Below are 25,256 nucleotides of genomic sequence, written 5' to 3'. Positions count from 1 at the left end.
TAATGTAAAAAGATATTTATTACCAGTAAACATTTTAAAATGAATAACAAACACAAGTCTTTGGTTTGGCATATGTTGTGCTCACTGAAACAGATACATCTTGTGAGATACTGTATATAGATATTTATGTTGCTTAAAATAATTTTCCATAAAATCTTATGCCAAAACTATTGTATATGTTGTCAGACATAAAAAGCAGTGACATTGAACTTATTGTGAACATCAACAAAATATAACAGAGAGGGCAAATTACTGAGTATAGGAACAGAGCAATGCAGGCACACAGTTCAAGGTCTGTAAAGATGCATTGCTTTAAGAAATTTATAAATGAAGAAATCAGCACCAAAGTAGACAGTATGAGTCACAACCTACTGAGCCCTGAGATATGAAAAGCTTTGGCTGTATTGTTTGAAAGTTAAAGTTTTGTTTGTGAATCTTGTAACTTTCAAGGTCTGCCTATCACTGCTGGGGAAATAGATTATATTAATGACTAATATCTTTGAAGTCCATCCTGGACTACTACTGACTCATACTGTCTAATAATATAAATATTATTCTGCTAAAGTTAAGGCTAACTAAGGTGAAGGATATATCTGTGTCTCTTTGTGCACTGAAAACTCACAAATAGAAGTACATTTTCTAAGGCAGGCTGTTCATTTGAGCTCACCATGCTTCTTTATGAGAAAATCAGTGGATCTTTTCAAAAGAGATTTGGGATTCCAGTCCTAGTTCTTTCCAACTAGCAAATGCCTGTCATTTGAAAGCCAGTCTCTGTATTCATGCCATTTTAATGCCATAGGCATTTTAATGTCAGCTTACATTCTTCTGCATCACTTACAGTACATTCTTTCGTATATTAAAAATATCGTTTGCATTCCATTCAAGCTGCCCAAAACCTTCTGCAAAGATCCACTGACATTTGAATGCATGCACACGCACATATACATATGCACACAGTTCATATTAAACTCTCTTCTGGTGCAGGTGTAGGGGGTGTCTGGTCCACAGATTCTTGTTCTGGCCAGCGACCATGACGGTACACAAAGTAATACTCCTTCCGTGGCTCACTGTGGTGCAAGCTGGATTTGATAGCGAGAGGGAACTCCTCAGGAGCCAGTGGCATGTAATGGCCATCCACCAGCACACTCAGGCAATAAGACTCAGGGTCCAACACCTCATATTTCTCAGCACACTGATTGCACAGGTCTTGAACCGTAGTGTTGGGTCGCACCCCCAGAGTCTTGGTGTTGGAGCCAGCTTCCATGAAGGACACATTAATGAAGTCCTGACAGGAGGTTTGGATACATAAAAATGTTGACAAAATGTTGAAAGTTGAATTCACATCTTTTACAAAAATGTACCATGGTAAGCATAGTATCTCGCAAAATATCGCTGTTTATTTAACTATTACTACAGTTAGTGTCACAACTATAAAAACATAAATAGGCCTGAATAATATATCCTCATATTCTACGTATTTCCTGTAATATATTATATTTCTGTAAAGGTTGAAATATTTTATAAAGCTTTCAGAGTCTATGTCATTTTGTTAATTTTCTTTTTATTATTATTATTATTATTATTATTATTATTATTTACTATTTTGATGACGTTGGTAGATAATACAAAGTTAAAATTTAGTTTTATAACATTTTGTTTCACTGGTGTTCCTGCAGTGACAGTAACTGTGATAACTATGGCATTCTGGGTTTTCTTTTGATGTTGTGGTTGCCATAATACCTGCACAGAGGAGCGTGATGCTCGAGCCTTGTTTAGGGTGCGGCGGCGTTCCCAGCGATGGATGGAGTCCTGGATCTCCAGACTCAGCTGTCTGGTCACAGCCTGTTTATCAAAATTCTTAATGTGCTCCAGAGCACCATAGGTGGTGGTTAGATAGTATGAACCTGAAAATGTAAAAATAATAATCCTTGCAATATGAGCTGCTATAAACAATCTTAGCTTGTTTGAAACATAGATCTGTATTATGTTTGATGTGCTTTGATGTGTGTTTTAAGAGGCCATTCACATAGGATGCATTTTTGCGTCCATCTGCACTGTTTTTTAATTGTTTTCCTAAGTTAACATGCGCTAGATTCACTCCATGACTCTCTGTTAGCTTAGGTGTTTGTAAATGTGTGTGTGTCCTCACCCTCTCCAAGCTGCAGTGCAGGATCCATCAGCTCCATCATATACTCTACATCCAGCAGCAGAGCACTGATGTTACTTCGAGCCAAGACAAACATCAACACAGGCAGGAAGTCATCAGCACCGTAAGCCTTTCCTGTTAGGAGAGCCACTAATTAGTCAATTATATGTTAGAAAATGTTCATACCGCAATAATTATTAGGGTTTCTGAAGGTTTCATGAAGCCTTTTGGCTAAAGGACACCTAAGCACAAATGTAAACATAACAGTAAGAGTTCAGGAAACCAGCTTAAAAATAGTTCTTATTTTTGGAATCCTTTATAATGATACAGAAACCACATACACTTCGATTTAAATTTTAAAAAGAACAAATTAAGACTTTGTAAGTCTAAAAGAAACCCTGAATAACACAATAGGCTCACTTTAAACATCTAAATGTTGTCTAAATGCATCTTTTGAGTATTTTGCGCTTGTATGCGGCAGTCCATTGCTTTGAGAAGAAAACGTTCAGTTTAGGACAGTGCAGCCACAATCTTTGGAGACAGGTTCTCTTCTTGGGTCCTAACAGGGCACATTTTCTCATTCCCAAATGTTCATATAGCAATAGTTCATAGAGTACAGAACCTGTTTTGTTATATGTGCACACTGCATTTTATATGAATGTAGAACAAGAAATACACGCTGGATGGAAATGCAGACTTACAAGCCAGCCTCTGGAGTGCTGCCAATATAATACAGCTCAGAGAGAGCTTTACTGTATGCTACAAGCTTTTACAAGATTGACGTTTTGCTGTATTTGCACTGGGTCAATGATTTTAATTCATTTGAATGGGATAGTTCACCCAAAAATGACAATTCTCTCATAATTTACTCACTCTCTTGCCATCCCAGATGTGTATGACTTTCTTCTTCTGCAGCACACAAATTATGATTTTTAAAAGAATATCTCAGCTCTGTAGGTCCATACAATGCAAGCGAATGGGTGTCAACATTTTGACTCTCCAAAAATCCATATCTTCTGAAGTGATAATATAGGTGTGGGTGAGAAACTGAGCAATATTTAAGTCAATTTTTGCTTGAAATTTTTTTCCCCTGCCCAGTAGATGGCATATGCATGAAGAATGTGAATCACCAAAAACAAAAGAAGAAGAATGTGAAAGTTAAAGTGTAGCCTGACTGAGCAGGGAGGAGAATTTATATTAAAAATTGACTTAAAAATGTCTCACCCACACCTATCAAATCACTTCTGGAGACATTGATTTAACCACTGAAGTCATATTGATTACTTTTATGCTGATTTGTGTGATACTTTGGAGCTTCAGAGTTTGGCACCCATTCACTTGCATTGTATGGACCACAAGAGCTGAGAAATTCTTCTAAAACTCTTTATTTGTGTTCTGCTGAAGAAAGAATGTCATACACAAATGGGATGGCATGAGGGTGAGTAAATGATGAGAGAATTTTCATTTTTGGGTGAACTATTCCTTTAAGACTTTAGATTTTTAATGCCTAAATGTAAAAAATATTCTAATAATCAAATACTATGCACCAAATGGACATGTGATGTAAAAGCTGATAGCTTTTTACATTTGTATATCCATGAGCTGGCTATGTCTATTACTTTTCAAATATACTGTAATCAACAATACACTGGCAAATGGTTAATTTAAATAGTAAAAACATTGCTTACAGCTGTTGATCTTAAATATAGGGTCTGTAGCAAAACAAAAACAAGTTCCTATATTCAGATCTGGTCTGTCTGTGTGTGTCTATATTTTGCAGATAATATGATAATATTTCCAGATTACTTTCATAGCCATGAGTAAATCTTTCTTAGTTCCTAGTGTTTATGCAATGTAGCTTTTTATGACTGCAACATATTCAGCATTCAAAGAATGAGTGGGAGTTCATCTATTGCAATAACCCAGAGATACTGTTTGTATGCATTGGATTATAATTGAGCAATTTTAAAGGCAAAGTTGTGTTTGCTACATTGTGAGAGTACAATTTCCTATTAGATGTACATTTCAGTATTTCAGTATTACATTGCCACAGTTCCTTATATAAACCCAGTCCTTTAATATGGATCTAGAAACCGTACCACTGGTGTGATACAGTGTTTAATTTGGGATAATAAAATCAACTAAATGAGAATAAGACAATTTACAGAAAAACTGTGTATCTATGGTACTCGAACTCAGCAGGGTAATACCATGGTGAGTTAATGTACTGTATGTAAACCATTTGGAATAATATGGCTAGTTTAAAATAAGTTGACCCAAATGCAAGCTAATTTAATTTAACAGAGGATCTAATTAAACAAATAGTATGCAATGTCACTGTAAATTGCATCTAGTTTTTACTTCTGTCAAAATGTAGCTACATGAACATAAAGAATGACTATATATTAGTGAATCTAGTAGCTTTTTCAGTCAATAAGATGTGAGTTTGAGGTACATTGTCCAGATCTGTGAGTTAAAAAACATGTTTGGCTGTTCACAACTTTAAATCTGAGCTTCACAACATAAATTTGGAAAATGAACCATACTTTAAGCAAGAGAATGTTGTGGACCACAGAAAATGGGTTGTTGATGCTCATAAGGCTAGAAAGTGTTTCAAAATCATTGCTCAAGGCTTTGGCCTTTGTAAATCTGTAGTTATGAAATTGAATGAAAAGAGGAAATGGAACACATTTTTGAGTGTTCTTTGAGGTGGATAATTCTTTAAAGAACAGTTGAATAATAGCTTAGGTTCTGCAAGCAACACCTGTCTGTGCTAATCTTTTTGCTCATGAATACCTATTAAGGAACGCACTGAAATAAGAGAGGTATGCATGGGAGGATGCTAAAGAAAAAATATCTCTGTAAAAAAAAACACCTTAAGCCTCGACAAGAAAACTCTGCCTGAATTACCTAAACAGCATTTGGAAGAATGCATCGACAAAAGACAAAGTTGCAGCGAAAACTAAGACACATATCCCGCAAAAACAAATCTCTTCAGTCCAACAAATATTTCTTAAATGCAGAACAGTTTCATAGTAATATGTGAGTGTAATGCTGCTTTTAAGTCTCAGAATTACCAATTAGTTCTGGATTGCAGCAGTAATTTGTACAAGAGAATCTCAGGGTGTCTGTCTAGAAGCTGAAATTTTATATGATTCTTAACATTCAAGTAAATCTACCGAGACTTTATCTGAAACCCATGTGATACATGCCATAAGTCATGACTTAAAGTAAGCAATTCACAGGAAATACATAAACATTCCCAAAAACAGTTGACCCAGACTGTTAACGGCAGCAGTTTAAAGGGATAGGTCACCCAAAAATGAAAATCATCTCATCATTTACTCACCCTCATGCCGTCGCAGATATGTATGACTTTCTTCAGCAGAACACAAACGAAGATTTTTAGAATAATATCTCAGCTCTGTAGGTTCTTAAAATGCAAGTGAATGGTGATCAGACCTTTGTAGCTTCAAAACTCACATCATGGAAACATAAAAGTAATCCATATAACTCCAGTGGTTAACTCCATGTCTTCAGAAGCGATATAATAGATGTGGATGAGAAACAGATAAATATTTAAGTCCTTTTTTACTATAAATCTCCACTTTAACATTCACTTTCAGATGTGAAATTGAAACTAAACAGGCACCACATGTGACTTTCAGATGTAAAAGTGAATGTGGAGATTTAGAGTAAAAAAGGACTTAAATTTTGATCTGTTTCTCACCCACACCTATCATATCACTTCTAAAGACATGGATTTAACCACTGGAATCTTATGGATTACTTCTCTGTTTTCTTGATGTGAGTTTTGGTGCTAGAAAGGTCTGATCACCATTAACTTGCATTGTATGGACCTACAGAGCTGAGATATTCTTCTAAAAATCTTTGTTTGTGTTCTGCAGAAGAAAGAAAGTCATACACATCTGGGATAGCATGAAGGTGAGGAAATGATGAGAGAATTTTCATTTTTTGGGTGAACTATCCCTTTAATATTGGGTTAAAGTTATTGCTAATAATAAATACTTCAGAATGTGGACCACTGATTAACAAAGTCACAAAAGTCCAGATGGAGTTATGACTGAAATCAGGTCTCTTAGACTATGATCTGTCATGTGAAAGATGGGTTTGACTCAACTGTGTTCAGATTCAGAGAAAATTGCAGTGTGAAAATTGCTCAACCCACACTACAACCAAGTAACTGATGTTTTTTTTTTTAATGGCGTAGTAACTGCGTTTTGCCTTTGTGGGGCAGTTCAGATAACCAGCACAATAGGCGTATAAAGGTTTACAGTCTTTATCATCATTGTTAAACTCTTGCTGGACAGCTCAGTGGTTTATCCAGTCTTGCTTTCAGTTGTGCTACATGTACATGCAGAATAATACAGACAAACATGAGCTTTGAGAGTTAACATTTTGTTAAATCTCATGCATGTCCAGTCCTGTAAACAACAGCCCTACACACAAACATTATGTTTTGCAGCTGTAGCACTTCCTTTTTTGAAAGCGCAAATGACAGCTTTGATGTAATCTGGAATAATTTTGGGGTGAGGAGGAAAAGGCGAAGTCTGAGCTGTGTAGAGAGCCATCGGTTACGTGTTTCCTGTCACTTTCTGTTTAGAGGTTGCACTCTTTCCACCATATTCTCTAGAAAACTAAGACACATATCCTGCAAAAACAACTCTCTACAGTCCAACATATATTTCTTAAATGCAGAACAGTTTCATAGTAATATGTGAGTGTAATGCTGCTTTTAAGTCTCAGAATTACCAATTAGTTCTGGATTGCAGCAGTAATTTGTACAAAAGAATCTCAGGGTGTCCATCTAGAAGCTGAAATTTTATATGATTCTTAACATTCAAGTAAATCTACCGAGACTTTATCTGAAACCCATGTGATACATGCCATAAGTCATGACTTAAAGTAAGCAATTCACAGGAAATACATAAACATTCCCAAAAACAGTTGACCCAGACTGTTAACGGCAGCAGTTTAAAGGGATAGGTCACCCAAAAATGAAAATCATCTCATCATTTACTCACCCTCATGCCGTCGCAGATGTGTATGACTTTCTTCAGCAGAACACAAACGAAGATTTTTAGAATAATATCTCAGCTCTGTAGGTCCATACAATGCAAGTGAATGGTGATCAGACCTTTTGTAGCTTCAAAACTCACATCATGGAAACATAAAAGTAATCCATATAACTCCAGTTTTTAAATCCATGTTTTCAGAAGCGAAATAATAGATGTGGATGAGAAACAGAACAATATTTAAGTTCTTTTTTACTATCAATCTCCACTTTAACTTTCACTTTCAAATGTGAAAGTGGAACTAAACAGGCACCACATGTGACTTTCAGATGTAAAAGTGAAAGTGGAGTTTTAGAGTAAAAAAGGACTTAAATTTTGATCTGTTTCTCACCCACACCTATCATATCGCTTCTGAAGACATGGATTTAACCACTGGAATCTTATGGATTACTTCTATGTTTCCTTGATGTGAGTTTTGGGGCTACAAAGGTCTGATCACCATTTACTTGCATTGTATGGACCTACAGAGCTTAGATATTCTTCTAAAAATCTTTGTTTGTGTTCTGCAGAAGAAAGAAAGTCATACACATCTGGGATAGCATGAAGGTGAGGAAATGATGAGAGAATTTTCATATTTGGGTGAACTATCCCTTTAATATTGGGTTAAAGTTATTGCTAATAATAAATACTTCAGAATGTGGACCACTGATTAACAAAGTCACAAAAAGTCCAGATGGAGTTATGACTGAAATCAGGTCTCTTAGACTATGATCTGTCATGTGAAAGATGGGTTTGACTCAACTGTGTTCAGATTCAGAGAAAATTGCAGTGTGAAAATTGCTCAACCCACACTACAACCAAGTAACTGATGTTTTTTTTTTTTAATGGCGTAGTAACTGCGTTTTGCCTTTGTGGGGCAGTTCAGATAACCAGCACAACAGGCGTATAAAGGTTTACAGTCTTTATCATCATTGTTAAACTCTTGCTGGACAGCTCAGTGGTTTATCCAGTCTTGCTTTCAGTTGTGCTACATGTACATGCAGAATAATACAGACAAACATGAGCTTTGAGAGTTAACATTTTGTTAAATCTCATGCATGTCCAGTCCTGTAAACAACAGCCCTACACACAAACACTACGTTTTGCAGCTGTAGCACTTCCTTTTTTGGAGGTGCTAATGACAGTTAACCTGGAATAATTTTTAGAGTCTGAGCTGTGTAGAGAGCCACTGGTTACATGTTTCCTGTCACTTTCTGTTTAGAGGTTGCGCTCTTTCCACCATATTCTCTAGAACTGAGTGAGTAATGATGAGTCTGGTGACTTTAGGAATTTGTAGATTTCCCCAAAGTTGTAAAAGGAACTTGATTTAGATACTTTTTCTCATACATAGAAATTTGTTTTTGTTTTACGTGTTGTTTTATTGGGTCCGAAGCAAGAAGTTATATCTCCCTACCAACTGTACAAAAACAGAGGTGTATGAAATATTTGGGTTTCTGACATTTAACATGTCCATTAACTTTTTTTGATTCAAGATTTTAGGTTAAAATTGACTTGAAGCAGAGACTCATTCTTAGATCTTTTATAGGGTCACTATTTAAATTTTTCACATTTTCAATTAAATTTATATCTTCACTAGTTTATTTTAAATGGTTCTGCAGTGAAAGATTTATTTTTAAAAGTACAAATATTACATGTAGTCTCTCAATTAATATGCACTTATAAAAACTGCATAATAATTATAATTTAATTGCATATATTACAGTTATTGTAAAATAACTGTATAATAATTACAGAAGATTTATTGGAAAAAATAAATTCAATTTAGAATAATTATAGCATGTCACATAGCAGGAAACTGTCACTGCTTGAAATACCTGTCAACTACCTACATTTATTTGTTTTTATCTGAAATATACTATTGTAGAACCCCTTTTTAACATAAAAAAAGGAAAGCAGGTACTGTTGAATTTCTCTGGACAGCCATATCCAATGGTCTTTCACAGATTATGTTAAAAGAAGGTTGACATGTTAATAACGTTTCATGATAATAATATATAATGATACAGTGCATCCGGAAAGTATTCACAGTGCTTCACTTTTTCCACATTTTGTTATGTTACAGCCTTATTCCAAAATGGATTAAATTCATTATTTTCCTCAAAATTCTACAAACAATACCCCATAATAACAACGTGAAAGAAGTTTGTTTGAAATCTTTGCAAATTTATTAAAAATAAAAAACGGAAAAAAAAAAAAAATCACATGTACATAAGTATTCACAGCCTTTGCTCAATACTTTGTTGAAGCACCTTTGGCAACAATTACAGCCTCAAGTCTTTTTGAGTATGATGCTACAAGCTTGGCACACCTATTTTTGGGCAGTTTCTCCCATTCTTCTTTGCAGGACCTCTCAAGCTCTATCAGGTTCGATGGGGAGCGTCGGTGCACAGCCATTTTCAGATCTCTCCAGAGATGTTCAATCGGGTTCAAGTCTGGGCTCTGGCTGGGCCACTCAAGGACATTCACAGAGTTGTCCCGGAGCCACTCCTTTGTTATCATGGCTGTGTGCTTAGGGTCGTTGTCCTGTTGGAAGATGAACCTTCGCCCCAGTCTGAGGTCCAGAGCGCTCTGGAGCAGGTTTTCATCAAGGATGTCTCTGTACATTGCTGCATTCATCTTTCCCTCGATCCTGACTAGTCTCCCAGTTCCTACTGCTGAAAAACATCCCCACAGCATGATGCTGCCACCACCATGCTTCACTGTAGGGATGGTATTGGCCAGGTGATGAGCGGTGCCTGGTTTCCTCCAGACATGATGCTTGCCATTCAGGCCAAAGAGTTCAATCTTTGTTTCTCATGGTCTGAGAGTCCTTCAGGTGCCTTTTGGCAAACACCAGGTGGGCTGTCATGTGCCTTTTACTGAGGAGTGACTTCTCTCTGGCCACTCTACCATACAGGCCTGATTGGTGGAGTGCTGCAGAGATGGTTGTTCTTCTGGAAGGTTCTCCTCTCTCCACAGAGAAATGCTGGAGCTCTGTCAGAGTGACCATCGGGTTCTTGGTCACCTCCCAGATTAAGGCCCTCTCCCCCAATCGCTCAGTATGGCCAGGCGGCCAGCTCTAGGAAGAGTCCTGGTGGTTCCAAACTTCTTCCATTTACAGATGATGGAGGCCACTGTGCTCATTGGGATCTTCAATGCTAAAGAAATTTTTCTGTACCCTTCCCCAGATCTGTGCCTCGATACAATCCTGTCTCGGAGGTCTACAGACAATTCCTTGGACTTCATGGCTTGGTTTGTGCTCTGACATGCACTGTTAACTGTGGGACCTTATATAAACAGGTGTGTGCCTTTCCAAATCATGTCGAATTAACTGAATTTACCACAGGTGGACTCCAATCAAGTTGTAGAACATCTCAAGGATGATCAGTGGAAACAGGATGCACCTGAGCTCAATTTTGAGTGTCATGGCAAAGGCTGTGAATACTTATGTACATGTGATTTTTTTCATTTTGTATTTTTAATAAATTTGCAAAGATTTCAAACAAACTCCTTTCACGTTGTCATTATGGGGTATTGTTTGTAGAATTTTGAGGAAAATAATGAATTTAATCCATTTTGGATTAAGGCTGTAACATAACAAAATGTGGAAAAAGTGAAGCGCTGTGAATACTTTCCGGATGCACTGTATAGCATCTAATTATTTATAACCAAGGGATGATCTGACATTACATATGATACAGTATATGATCGCTATTAATGTCACCCCAACTGACCCATTCATAATGGTCTCTCTCTCTCTTTTTTCTAAAATAAACCAACCTGGACAGCCCACAGACATGGACTCATAGATGATCTTGCAGGTCTTGAGGAGCAAGTCGATCTTCTTCTGAGGTGAATACTCTTGGTGCAGGTTACCAAGCTTCACTTGAATTTTCTCCATGACAGCCATTTCAGGGACACTAGTGGTTATCCCCAGGTCTGTGGTGGTGGTCCCCAGAACCACTTGCTGGTTCTCTTTTAGTTTCTTCAGGTATCCCGCACGTGAGTGGATATCCTTCAGTCCATTATACACGGCCTCACGCATGGGTTTCAGAACACTCTTACAAAGTGCAGCCTCAATGATGATCTCTGAAGAGAGAAAGACCACTTACCAGATACATCATGTAGCATTAGTACCAGTTTGTAGAATTACATATATAAATGCATAAAGGTATGGGAAAATCCATACCATCCCTAATATGAACTCTATTTCTTTGTATTACACACTCAAAAAAGTGGTAACCTGGAATTGTTACCTCAAGGAACTACAGAATTCCTACCCGATCTAACCCTCCTCAAAAACCTATTTGTCATGTTGACTAAGTTCAGGCATATTTAAATAATATGTTTGACTTGAATAAAAACAGTTAATTTATTCTGTATGTTACCACATGCGGCATATTTTTACAGTGTACACAGAAAAACAAGTTAATAAAAAAACTTTTAAAAGGTGCTTCATGTGGTAACATCTAAATTAACTGGTTTTATTCAAGTCAAACATGTTATTTAGCATTTCTGAATCAACCTGACTACATTAGATTACACTAACAAAACTAATGTTAAGGGTTCGATCAGGTAGAAAAAGCTCCAATTACAGATTATCACTTTTAACAGTGTACATTCTTAATTCATTATTTAATCATAATAATCCATGAGAAGATGGCATTGCATAGTATATGCCTATATACCTGTTTCACTGTGAGTGTCTTCCTAAGATATTATTATTAAACATCCTGTGGTGCAGAGAAGGAGCTATCCCTTTAAGGTAAATTAGTTAATAGCTAAACAGGTAAAGCATGGCATTAACTACTTGAAGGGAATTCCAAAGGAAAGCAGGAATATTGATAAAAAATCTATGCATTGTAAGTTGCTTGAATAAAGGCGTCTGCCAAATGCACCCAAACAGTAAATGTATATTACCCAATTTCTCCTCAGAGTATGGAGCTGCTTCTTGTAGATTTTGCAGCTCTTTACTCTGGATCAAGTAGCTTTTTAGTTGGGTTATCGTCTGCCTGATCTCTTGGAGCATCTCTGTGCTAGAGGTGTGTTTCCGCATGGTGTCTAAGGTAAAAGCTCGATAATCCCTGACAAGGTTCCCGAAGTATGTGTTTCCATCCCGGGACAGCTCTACGATGCGTTTCTGCAGCTTGCGGTCGGCACTCATGAAGCCTGTGAGGACGTTGGAGAGGTTCGCCATGGACACCATGGACAGTCGTTGCTTTGCTCGGTCAAGCATGATTGTTGGGGTCCTCTTCATCAGAGCACCTGTTGCCACATGGTTGTCCATCTCCTCCTCCGTGCTGCTGGTTGAGTAGGAATCATCTGGCTGTGGAGCTCCACCCTCAGGAGAATACAGAGAAACATCAGAGACTTTGGGATGACTAGCATTGACGATGAGTGAATGACGGACAGGACTGGGACTTCTGGAATTCAAAGGAAGAATGGAAGTGGGTTCTGGGGTACTTGGTGTAAGTGAATTCCCAGTGGCTTTGGAGAGTTGTCCAGTCAGAATTTGAGAAAGTCTTTTTCTCCTGGGAGGCGCTACTGGAGCATCAGTGTTCTTTGCTTCAGCCACTACTTCCCGAGTCACTTTTGTAGCTCCATTAGATACTTTAGATTGTTCCTCTGGCACTTCCTGGAGAGTTTCTAAGTCCACAGGCTTCTCTCTTTCTTCCATACTGTCATCTAGGCAAATTAGAGAGGCTACAGGGTCTTGCGGAACATCTGCATCAGCGTTTCTGGAGGTGCTGGTGGTGACTTCCTGCTGTGCTGGTTCCTCTGATGGTTGTTTCTCAGATAGTCTGCGCCGGGATGGTATTGGAGGAACTCTAAATGAAGGAGTACTAGAAGACTGCTTTCTCTCAGCTATTTGTAAGACAGCTGGCTTGGCTGTGTCACGCTCAACGCCTGAGGCAGGAGTTCTCTGTCTCTCTTGTTCTGCATGATCACCATCACTTCCTTCCCTTTTCTGGACAGAAGGGGGAGGAGAACTGAGAATGTGCTTAAACTCCTCTTTTGCTGGCTTGCCAAATGCATAGTGTAGAGAGCACTCAGGTGCACTGGGAGGACATGGACGCATGGGTGGTGGTCTTTTATATTTGGGTGGAGCCTGGATTGGGGCATTGAGGCTTTGGGTCCTTAAGACAGGGGTAGGTGAGGTGGGCGGCACGCTGTTGCCACATTCCTCAATGAAAATGGGGTTGACATACCAAAGGCGGTCACTGCCAATGGAAAGCTGGATTTCACAGGAGCTGCTTTGCCCCTGGCTGTCTGGAGTGCCACAACTACCATCTCCATTTCCCACTTCCACATGATTATTCAGAGCTGAATTCCAGAACTCTGTGTGAGCATGAGAAACATGGAAGCTTTATGAGATTTTAAAGGGATAGTTCGCCCAAAAAGAAGATTCTGGCATAATTTCCTTTTTTTAAACCCATATGACATAAAAGAATATGTTAGACAGAATGTTAGTGACTGGCGGCCTCATTCACCATTCACTTTCACTGTATGAAAAAAAAACTACAATGAAAGTAAATGGTGACTGAGGCTAACATTCTGTGTAACATCTCCTTTTGTGTTCCACAGAAGAAAGAAAATAATTTGGGTTTGAAACGACATGATGACATACTTTACATTTTTGGGCAAACTATCCTTTTTACTTATACCTTCAAAAGTTAACTTTTCTGTGCCTTTCACACTGACAAATTATGCTGGCATAGATTAATATAAAAGTAAAGCTCAATCAATAGCAATTGTGGCATACTGTAGATTACCACAAAAAAATAATTTTGAAGGTTACGGTTACTCAAAAATGATACAACAACGGTACAACAAATGTAACAGTAAGGCACTGTGACGAGAAGGAGGGTGGGCCGGGCCGTGACTACGCACGACCGGTCCCCAGTTGGGCTAATCAGCTGAGGAGAGGGATAAATGCAGCCGGATGCGGCAGTTTGAGAGAGAGAGAGTCACACGCAGCTGCCGTGTGTGCATTTGTGTTTATGTCTTTTTGTTAAGTTTACATTAAATATTACTTTGACTGTTTAGCTGGTTCCCGCCACCTCCTTTCCCATTTTAACCTTCTTACAGGCACTTACAATGGAAGTGAATGGGGCTAGTCAATGGGTGTTAAAATTCACACGGTTTCAAAAGTATAGCCACAAGACGTAAACATTATACGTGTTAACATGATTTTAGTGTACTAAAATCACTTACTAATCTTATCTGTGTAAAGTTTTATCCAATATAAAAACAATTTGTCATGACAACATAAACACTGTAATCTGCTCAACACTGTAACGCTGGAAAATCCCTGATTTTATAACACTAAAATCATGTTAACACTTATAATGTTTATATCTTGAATTTTTATGTTAATGGCATGGCCCCATTCACTGCATTGCTATAACCACAATTTTTGCTTAAGCCAAAATTACTTTTTGTTGTGATCACCATTATGCCACAAATGCTGTCGAATGAGCTTAAAGGGATAGTTCACCCAAAAATTGTAATTCTCTCATCATTTACCCTCATGCCATCCCAGATGTGTATGATTTTCTTTCATCTGCTGAACTCAAATGAAGATTTTTAGAAGTATTTCTCAGCTCTTTTGGACCATACAATACAAGTGAATGGGTGCCACAATTTTTAAGCTCCAAAAATCACATATGTCTGTATAAAAGAGATTCATAAGATTTCTGTGGTTAAATCAATGTCCTCATAAGCGATATGATAAGTGTGGGTGAGAAACAGATCACTTTTACATTCTTCTTCTTGTGTTTTTTTTGTGATTCGCATTCATCGTGTATACCACCCCCTACTGGGCAGGGAGAAAAATTTCTAGCAAAAAAAGGACATAAATATTGATCTGTTTCTCACCCACACCTATAATATCACCTCTGAAGACATTGATTTAAACACTGGAGTCGTATGGATTACTTTTATGATGCCTTCATGTGCTTTTTGGAGCGTCAACATTTTGGCACCCATTCACTTGCATTGTATGAACCTACACAGCTGAAATATTCTTCTAAAAATCATAAATCATGTCCTGCAGAAGAAAGAAAGTCTTACACATCTGGGATGGCATGAGGGTGAGTAAATGATGAGAGAATTTTCATTTTTGGGTGAACTATCTTTTTAACTTGTATTGAACCTGGGACATTTCTTTAAGCGTAACATTGTCCATTAGCTTTCATAGCACTTCCTATGAGTGTCATGGAAACTTTGGCTTCTTGAAGATTAAAACAAGACTTAAATGAGAAAAACTATGCTATCATTCTGCCTTACCTGAACCAAGAGAAGAGATCACCTCCATATCCTCATATTTAGCTACATGGAGGATGACCTGAGGTAACTTCAGAGGAAAAGGAAGGATGTCCCTTAGTGAAAAAGATAAATGAAAGCTCTGAATATTTTTGGAAGTAAAAAAAGAAGAAGAAAAAAAGATAAATGAGATATTGATGTATGATGGAGATGTGATGTGGCGTCTGTCTTACCGGCTCACACAGTAGAAAGCAATGAGTTTAAAAATGTTTTCAAAGACCAGGACAGACCCTTCGAGGTACAGCACTGCAGTATATGAAAGAAAGTGTTAATGCTAGTAATGCATCTGATGTTAGACATTATCTCATAGCCATAATGATTTAAATATATTGGCTGCACTGGTTTACAATATATGTTTGTGTGCCTTATCACCTGCTGAAACAGAAACCCTTACATACAGTACAATAAATATGCAAAAACTGTCCGTCCTTCACTTAAAATGTAGGTTTCAGAGACAAAGCCACTGACAAAAGTGATTACCACACACACACACACACACACACAGAGAGAGAGAGAGAGAGAGAGAGAGAGAGAGAGAGAGAGAGACCAGGAAATTAAGCTAAGCTAAGAAGGGCCAGTACAGGACATCCTGTGACAGCAACTGCAAATAATTGCCAGGGACAGGAAATTCTGTGGCCTGCAACCCCCATCATCAAACACTCCATGTTTCATTTTGGGCCTGTTTATATCTCTGTGCATTATTGCTCTAAAATATATATGCGGAGGTGTTCAGGTCTGCATGCAAATATGTTCATGCGTGGGTCTGTGTTTGGTGCAAAGGCTTTCCATGCATAAACTTTTCTAAATCAAGTTGAGAGAACACTCATTTCTCAATGTAAAATAACTTACAGGACTTTTCTTCCTTTACAGGCAGTTCTTTGACCTGGGGCTCCCCCAGCTGGTTAGGAAGACGTACTGACAGTACCATCAGATTCTGACTGGGATCTCTCCTAACTAAAAAGATCTGTGTAAAAAAACATCAAGAAAATGACAGAATAAACTCGACAGTGTACATTCAACTGTATCAAGGTATTTACTTTTTTTTACATCAATATTTTTATATAAACATGCCAAAAACTTCTGTCTTTAAAAGTCATCAAAAGTCACTTTTCTCTGCGAGCAGGTTTTAAGAACTTAAATTAATATTCTGGGTTTAATACAAGTTAAGCTGAATCGACAGCATTTGTAGCATAAGGCTGTTTACCACAAAAAAATGAATAAAATAATAATAATAATAATAATATTTTCGCTCATCCCTATTTAAAAAAAGCAAAAATCGAGGTTACAGTGAGGCACTTACAATTAAAGTGAATGGGGCCAATTTTTGGAGGGTTGAAAAGGCAGAAATGTGAAGCTTATAATTTTATAAAAACACTTACAATAATTCTTCTGTTAAAACTTAAGTATTATTAGCTGTAAAGTTGTTTAAATCATTGTTTTTATGATCAATTTAGGGTTTACAGTGTTATGTCATCATGGCAACAAAGTTGTAAAATTGGATATAACTCTACACAGAAAAAGTTAGTTAGTGATGTTATCATGGTAAAATCATGTTAACCCACATATCGTTTATGCCTTGTCTTGTGGCGATACTTTTAAAACAGTAAGTATGTTAACGGATCGGCCCCATTCACTTCCATTGTAAGTGCCACTGGAACCCAGATTTGAGCTTTTTTTAAGAAAAGGAGGGGTAAGTCAAAATGAATTTTCTGTGGTAATCAACATTATGCAACAAATGTTATCAATTTAACTTGTAGTGAACACAAAATATTTCTTTAAGAGTGGAACTCCTCTCATGTGTTTGCCACATATGTACGTATATAGCAGAGTAACTTGTAGGTAAGATCAATGACACAGTAATTGCACATTATGGTGCATCTTTTTGCAGACTTTTAATTGTTTTGATGCACTTTTTATCCGCACCTTTTTTTAGAATTTTACCCTTTCTCTTTCATCGATCCAAAGTCTTTTAAGTGATGACAAAGTTGGGCTCGTAATGCATTCAGGAATGAAGCATTACGGGGGCTGTTTTTTATTTTTAAAATTAAATTTGTTGTACAACAATAATATTATTTTTAACAGGGGGCTATTCATTTAATTGGGTCATTTTAGATTATTTATTTATTTTATACTGAACATGTTATTACAGGTATGTTATTGTCATTATAACATAATAATAATAATAGTATAGCAAAGAATATTTCTGTATCATGAATTTGTTTTTGTTTAATCGATGATTAAAACTAGCTGTGTTACCAGCAATAGTCTACTCAAACCTAGCTAGCTTTGAACCCAAAGACTAAACTTATTCTACATTACCTAGCTAGCGCTAGCTGTCTAATTAGAAATCTTCTATACCGAGATTACAACCTCCGCAATTTTACCATAGCAGAGAATGTAACGGTCAACTAGAGTGTTACGACAGTAAATTACCGTTTGCGGTTACCATTCAAATGAATGGGGAGAGCTGTAAACCGATACCTACTTGTCTCAAAATTGTCAGTGTGTCTTCTATTATAAAACAATTTTATCGTATCAAAAGGACTGTTTCATGTAAAACATGCTGAAGATTAGTGAACAGGGTAGGGTTGCACCAGCTGTGCATAAGTTCTCACGTAAGCTGGGACATAAAGTTCTAAGGGCTTAGTAACTACTAGTTAGTTTGTAACTAAGTCAGTGCTTAATTTGGTTGCACCACCTGTTCTTAAGTCAAGACTTAACTAGTAGGTCGTAAGCTCTCCATAAAGTAATGCGGAGTCGCATAATATGACATTTACCTGTATTGATCCAATAAACAGCCTTCAAATTTGTACACAGAAGTGTTAAAAAGTCATCAGCTTCAATTTGATTTTGTTACAGCTGATGTTCAAACCTTGTTTTCTCACATAACTATCAGCTGTAATAAATGATATCCCCATTAAAATATGATACATATTTAATTTGATAAATAGTAGCCTTTAGCCTATTTGCCCTGTGTAAATAACAATATATAGGAACTGTATCTAGAATAAATAAGGGGTGATAAATAAAATACTAATACAACAGGCTGGGAAAACAGACATTTATTCATTTTAATATCTTATATATCTCATATATGTTGAAACTTGACACCGGGCGATGCATCCTGAAAACGGCACCGTTGATTGGAAAAGTCAAAAAATTTCTCTCTCTCTCTCCTAAAAGTAAACGAGTGTAAATGCCAACACCATCTTATATGTCGCGGGGATTGATGCCTGTCAGCCAAAACATGAGCTCATTGATGTCATTAAATGATTCTGCTTTTTTATTCCATCAGTTACTCCTGGTTGGAGGTTTCCGTAAATATTTAGTTCATACGTAGGGTTACGTCCTACCTATGTTTAATGGTGCAACGCTCAAATATTTAATAGTGCGTAAATTGTAACTTAGTGCCCATTTACGCCACAACTAGACTAAGTTTTAACTTACGCACAGCTGGTGCAACCGGCCCCAGGTGGTCAATTAATTAAGTAATGAGCTGTTTCCTGACAAAAGCAGTTTATTCAGCACACCCAAGCATCTCCTCCATAGACATCCATTCGTGAATACAGAGGCAATTTTGCGACAGGCAGGTGTCGGGTTACAGCTCTCATTTGTATGGTATCCACAAAAGGTAAATTACTGTCCTAACATGCTTGTTGACCATTACACTCTCCCCTATTGTAAAATTTCAGCTTGTAATATCAGTATAAAAGATTTCTGGTGCCACCTTGTGGTTTTAGCGAATCTATAGCAGTAGGGGGCAGTCAGCGCTTCAGCTGTACAGGCAACATACCTCCTCAAACCAACAAGCAGGAAATACACCCTTTCACTGACGCACTTTTACCCTCAACGACAGCTGGACCGAGCACAACAGATGGCAGGTATCTAGAGATGTATTCTCAGGTTTCAAACTATACATTTAACTTGACACATTATCCCCAGAACACAACACTTATGACTAGAGATGCTAAAAACTAGTGTGTGTTTGACAACGAGATGTGTTTGAGACGCTGATGCATGAGTACATAGACCAACAATTAAAAAATTGTTATATACTAAATTATCTTTTTTAGGGGGACCTTTCTTCATGAATATTGATATTATTAGCATTTGTTTAGTTATGATTGTGTCCAATCAATTAGTTGCAATTAATTTGATTAATTAATCGGCAGATCATGTAATTCTATTAAAATATTTAATCGATTGACAGCCGTAGTACATTGAATTTACTGTACCTTGTCAACATTTCTCTTTATGTCTGAAATTTTACAGTTTTAATCACTTTTTAACTTTTTTTGCAGTTAACTTACTGTAAATGGTGCTAGAGGGTGACAAATTATTTTTCATTTTATTTTATTTCATGTAGTCTCTTAGTTAAAAGGCTATGCAGACAATAAAAACTGCATGCACAAGAATTATACAAAAATTAGAGAAATGTTGTTTAGAATAGTTTTATGGATCACAGAATGTCATGCTGCAGGACACTGTTTATGCCAAGTACATCTTGAAAATAACAGAACATTTGTGGTCAGCATCACATGAATATGATTCATAAACCATTATGTCTCACCCCAGACGACTCTTTGTTCAGTATTTGCATGGCTCTGTCCTGCTTCATCCCGAGTTGAAGCCACACTGGACATGTCTTTATTAGTTTCTCCAGGATGCTGATACCAGGAGGCAATGGCTTTTTGGTCTTGCCAACTGGAGATGCAGGGACTGGTGGTTTTGAGACTGGAGGAGGAGGTCTGGGATGGGGTGGAGATGAGGGCCTAGCAACAGGAGGTGGAGGTGGTCTAGGCAGGGGTGTGGAGGAGATCTTGGGAAGAGCAGAGGGAAGTTGTGCAGGGAGGGGTGGCTTTGGTACCTCAGGAGGCATGGGTTTCTGGGGAACAGGAGGGGAGGACGGTTTGGATTTAATGTGAGGTGACAAAGTTGAAGGTGGAGGTGAGGAAGGTTGCATACATGATATTGGGGATGATGTTGGAAGCGGGAGGGAGGAGGGGTCAGGGGACGAGTCATTGGAGATATCAACTAATGGGAAGGCTGGAGTAGAAGTCAGGGAGGAAGGAGTACTAGGAGGAAAAGAAGAGGTTTGTGAGTGGAACGAGGCTGGAATAGGTGACGATATTGTGAGGGAAGAGGGTTTGGTGAGGACTGGAGGTGGTGTGGAAGGGGTTGGGGAGAGCATAGTGCATACTGCAGAAGAAGCGGAGAGCTTTGAGTAGAATCCAAAAAAATATTTTTAGAAGACCTCGGTAATCAACCTGTAGACACAAGAAATATTATCTACAGTGGCTTTCAAAGTCCACATTGAAAGTTTAGGAATTTAAAATCTAATTTTAACCTGTAAAGAAACAGTACATTTTAGGATTTTTAAACAAAACACATTAAGATGAAAAATTAATAAGACATATTTAAGATTCAGCACTATTTCTAGATCAATAAATAAGCAAATTTGTGAAATTTTCCATGTTAACTCATACACTGTAAAAAAAGGCACTTAATATAAAGTTGAATGAACAATTTTTTTTCTTTACAGTGTTTGTACAAAAGGTCAGTTTTCCTTGTTTTTTCACTTTTTAGTCAAATTATAGTACTTCTAATGTAACTTTCATTATTTTTAAATAAAAAGTAATAGAAAATTCTGTCATCATTTACTTAACCTCGTGTTGTTCCCGTATGACTTCATTTTCTTCACACACAAGTTTACCTTGGTTATAAACAGTGGCGCTAAATTTACTGAATATTTTGCAACTCTGAAGAACAACTCATACCGCTGAGAAAACCACTGAAACATTACAAAGTACAAAAAAAAAACAAAAAAACAAAAAAACAGAAGTCTGCTGATGTCTAATTTTTTCCTTGAAAACATGTCATAAGGTTTTAAGTGGCAAAATTCTAAATTGTGAAATACGGAATATGTCAGCATGTTCAGATGTTCAGTTGATTTGGAAAAAAAGCCATCTATGTTTATTTTAGCATTTTCTCTGTTCTCACAGCTGCTCTCACTCTCATTTTTTTGTTTAAATTTGTCCCTTCCCTCCTCCTGTTCTTGCAAAAAATATCTTCCATGTTGTTGATGTGTTGCGATATCATATAACATATTCTTTGGGGGAGTTTATTACTCATAGCTCATACTTGAGTCTTTCCATTGTAGGCAGAAAGCCAAACCTATATACAGTATGTATAGCTTGCATGTATTATATGAACATGAGAACTCCTAAACTAACCATTTGTATAAACATTGTCTGTGAGGAACTTGTAGTTTTCTTTCTCCAATTGGACCTTTTCATCAATTTGGCATTGTTGCAATACACAAATAAAAAGATAAAACAACAAGTAGACCTGATGACCTGAGAATGAAGTGTGAGCTGTGAAAGCCATCAACATTTACCCTGTTGATGTTCTATTGAGGCTGTAACAAAAGTACGGCTGGGAGGTCATAGGAGACTTAAAAATGGTGGCATTCCTGATGGGTCTCCAAGACGGTTTTACCAAGTTTCCCTGCTATCTTTGCCTTTGGGACAGCAGGGACATCAAGGTGCACTACCACAGGTGGGACTGGCCACAGCGGACTGAGTTCTCTGTGGGGAGGAACAACGTCAAGTGGGAGCCACTGGTGGACCCCCTGGAAGGTGCTGATGCCACCACTGCACATCAAATTGGGCTTTATGAAACAATTTCTCAGAGCTCTAGATAAGGAGTCGGCAGCCTTCAAGTACCTTCAAGACTTCTTCCCTAAGCTGTCTGAGGCAAAGGTCTTCGTTGGACCACAGATAAAGAAGGATTTTGGATTCATGTGTTGTTGTTTTTTTCTGACTTTATGTGAACGAAAAGACACAAATTCACCTGTTTTCTCATTGGAAATAGGTACATATCAAAATATCACTGTCCTGGTCACAAAAGCAAAGTTTGTGGAGAATAACAGCCATTTTATATACTTTTGAGGCATAAGCAATTAGGAAATAACACTTACTACCCATGAACAAAAATGTTGTTACATAGTGTTATCTGTTCCACAGTAATAATCAACACTAAAAGTCTATATTCAGATTAGTGGTCAATCAACATGGTTTTTTCAATTACATACTCTTAAACTTTACATTTGATTCCCCCTAATGTTGAATATGGGGTTACATCCTTGAGCAGGGTCATAGTAAATATAGTGTTTGTTAATGTTAGATTGCTGCAAATTAAATAATATATGTTTTTATTTTAATGTCAATGAGAATACGTTTCCAGATGCTTTTATCCAGCCTTGTGGCAAAAGTGTTCTCAAATTCTAGGCATGACTTCACGACTCAACAAATATCTTTTCTGCTCAATGATAGAGCACATAGTCAAAAACACAAAAACAAATATATGAGTATAATGGTATTCTTTACACAGTATGGGTATACAGTATAAGTTGTGGCTACTTACTCTCAGGATGCTCCAAAATTCAGAGTCCCAACAGCAGTTTTCATCATTCAGTCCCGCACACACTCAGCATTCTTCCCTAAGTCCCTTTGCGTCACAAATAATCCTTTACAGAATGACCCCGTTTACCACAAGAGTTGTCATCCATCTTCCTTCACTCTTTTGCTGTTAATGTTCTTCCCTCAGAGTTATGTGATCCTTATGCTTCCTATAGCGGTGGAGCGTTGGCGAAATTTGAAAAATGGCGAAAAACAAAAAAGGGAGCAACAGAACAGTTCACGTCTCCTTTTCTCTATTTTTTTCTAAACTTCCTGTCAGCAATGTAGTCAGGAAGGGGCTGTCCAGGGTGGTCAGCCAACCCTTTAACACCCCCTAACCATACGAGCACACACTTACACACAGTTCAACTTCACAGCGAGCCACAACTTCATACACTAGTTTTCCTCCCCTTGTCTCTGTCTCGCTTTCATAGTGAACATAGCACAAACAATATCTGCAGATGTGTTTGTCCGTGAAACAGAGCTGTGAGGAGTCAACTTCTCTCCCTCCCCCATAAGAGTTTGTATGTGTCTGAAGTTAAACAACTCCAGATGTTCAGGAACCTCAACAGAAGTTGGATTGCTGTGGTTACTTATAATGTTGGGGGCAACTGGCATCCCATCCACTCCACCCTCCTCAATGCTCCTAATGCATTGAAGACATTTGCAAAGAGACATTAAAGAGCAAAGAGATGTCTTTATGAGAAATTAAAAGTGAATATCTACATTACACTGCCTGTTTGAATGCATTCAGGAGGGGGTACATATTTGTGCAGGGTTCCTACACTTTTGACCAATGAATTTTCATGAGTTTTCCAGTTGGGCGTGATTACTGGATAAGGATTTTTAAAAGCCAATTTATAGAGATTGCACTTACAAAGAGCAATTCTGCCAATAAAATATTTCAGAGCTGAGCATAAAAAGAAAAATTAATGTTCACCAATACTTTTCCATGACTACTTAAGATTTTATAAATTTCCATGACTTTCCCAGGCCTGGAAATCCCTTTAATTCCCTGATGTTTGCAGGTTTTCAATGACCATGGAAACCCTGTTTGTACCAAGTGTAATACACATTTTAATGTTCAGTTTTGTGTCTGCATTACGAGGAAATTTACTCTAATTTCAAGAATTCCAAACCTTCTATAATGTTTATGTATTCTTTCATTAAAATGTGTTTGCTTGCATAACCATTTTTACCAATGAAGTAAACACATCTTGAAGTGAACTGAACTGAACTGTTATTCATGGCATATACTATAGAAGCCTGATGTTTTGCATTACAAATTAATTTGAGAACATGCTTGCCAGCAGATGCTTCCTGTTAGTGAGGTGTGACTTGTACAAGTGAGTGATCTCAAAAAGAAGTGTGTACATGATCACCTTCTTAACCTAAACACAACAACAGTGTCCAATGTATGGTGAAGACCTTATCTCTTTATCAAAATATCCTTATATCATTGTGGTCAATGAGTGATTGTAACTTGAATAATAACTAATTAATTAAACTGGGTATTGCATAAATGTGTTGTTTTAAAGGTTCACCACAAAGGCTGTTGTGAGGCTTTAAAGTAACTACATGTGGCAGAAGCAGATGAAGGAAGAACACAATGGCAGTATGTAGGGACTCACTTTAGCACTTTATAAACACCCTAAAAATAAAAATAGCCCATGCGATTCGAGCATCATATTTAACATGTCCATATTCAAAGCATCATAAATCTTTTGAAGGCATACGATTATTTTGAATAATGAACAGATCGTTATTTACTCTAAAACCAAGTGAGATCATTGATAATGTCCATAAACAGCACTGAAATCAACTGTGGCGGCTATGACCAATGAGGTTTGATGTTATCAACGTAGCCGCCAGACGTATGCCTTCAGAAGGTATATGATGCACAAGTCGCATAGACTAAGGACTCCTCTGGGTGCTTAATTAAGCAGTGAAGTGAGTCACTGTGTACTGCCACTGTATTGAATTAAACCAACAGGACGTTCATTAAATTATTTGTTTTGTGTTCCGCAGAAGAAAGTAAGTCATACTGGTTTGGAGTGACATGAAGGTAAATGTTGACAGAATTGTCATTTTTGGGTGAAAAATTCCATTAAAGCAAGAAAAAGTGGATTTATGTGTGAGAGGAAGTTGAAATGGGGGGCGCTGTGCTGGGTTCTCAAGTCAAATGATGACTACTATGGAATCTTGGAGGGGGAAGGGTGGTCTGACTCATTCTCATCCAAGACACTCAGT

General features: G+C 37.5%; 1 protein-coding gene across 1 annotated transcript; it reads right to left on the bottom strand.

The window, feature by feature from the left end:
• On the bottom strand, positions 1-23,427 carry LOC127411254 (ras and Rab interactor 3-like). Its single transcript, XM_051646671.1, has 10 exons — positions 22,972-23,427; positions 20,117-20,813; positions 16,396-16,510; positions 15,720-15,792; positions 15,511-15,602; positions 12,142-13,560; positions 11,002-11,310; positions 2,150-2,281; positions 1,741-1,904; positions 1-1,285 (listed from the first exon to the last, which is right to left on the bottom strand). The coding sequence occupies exons 2-10, from the start codon at positions 20,735-20,737 to the stop codon at positions 959-961; spliced, it is 3,252 nt and encodes a 1,083-aa protein (XP_051502631.1). The 5' UTR covers positions 20,738-20,813; positions 22,972-23,427; the 3' UTR covers positions 1-958.
• Positions 23,428-25,256: the final 1,829 nt, after the last annotated feature.

Source organism: Myxocyprinus asiaticus, chromosome 20 (assembly GCF_019703515.2).
Source record: "Myxocyprinus asiaticus isolate MX2 ecotype Aquarium Trade chromosome 20, UBuf_Myxa_2, whole genome shotgun sequence".
Classification (NCBI taxonomy): Eukaryota; Metazoa; Chordata; class Actinopteri; order Cypriniformes; family Catostomidae; genus Myxocyprinus; species Myxocyprinus asiaticus.
This window is presented reverse-complemented; position numbering and strand designations above follow the sequence as displayed.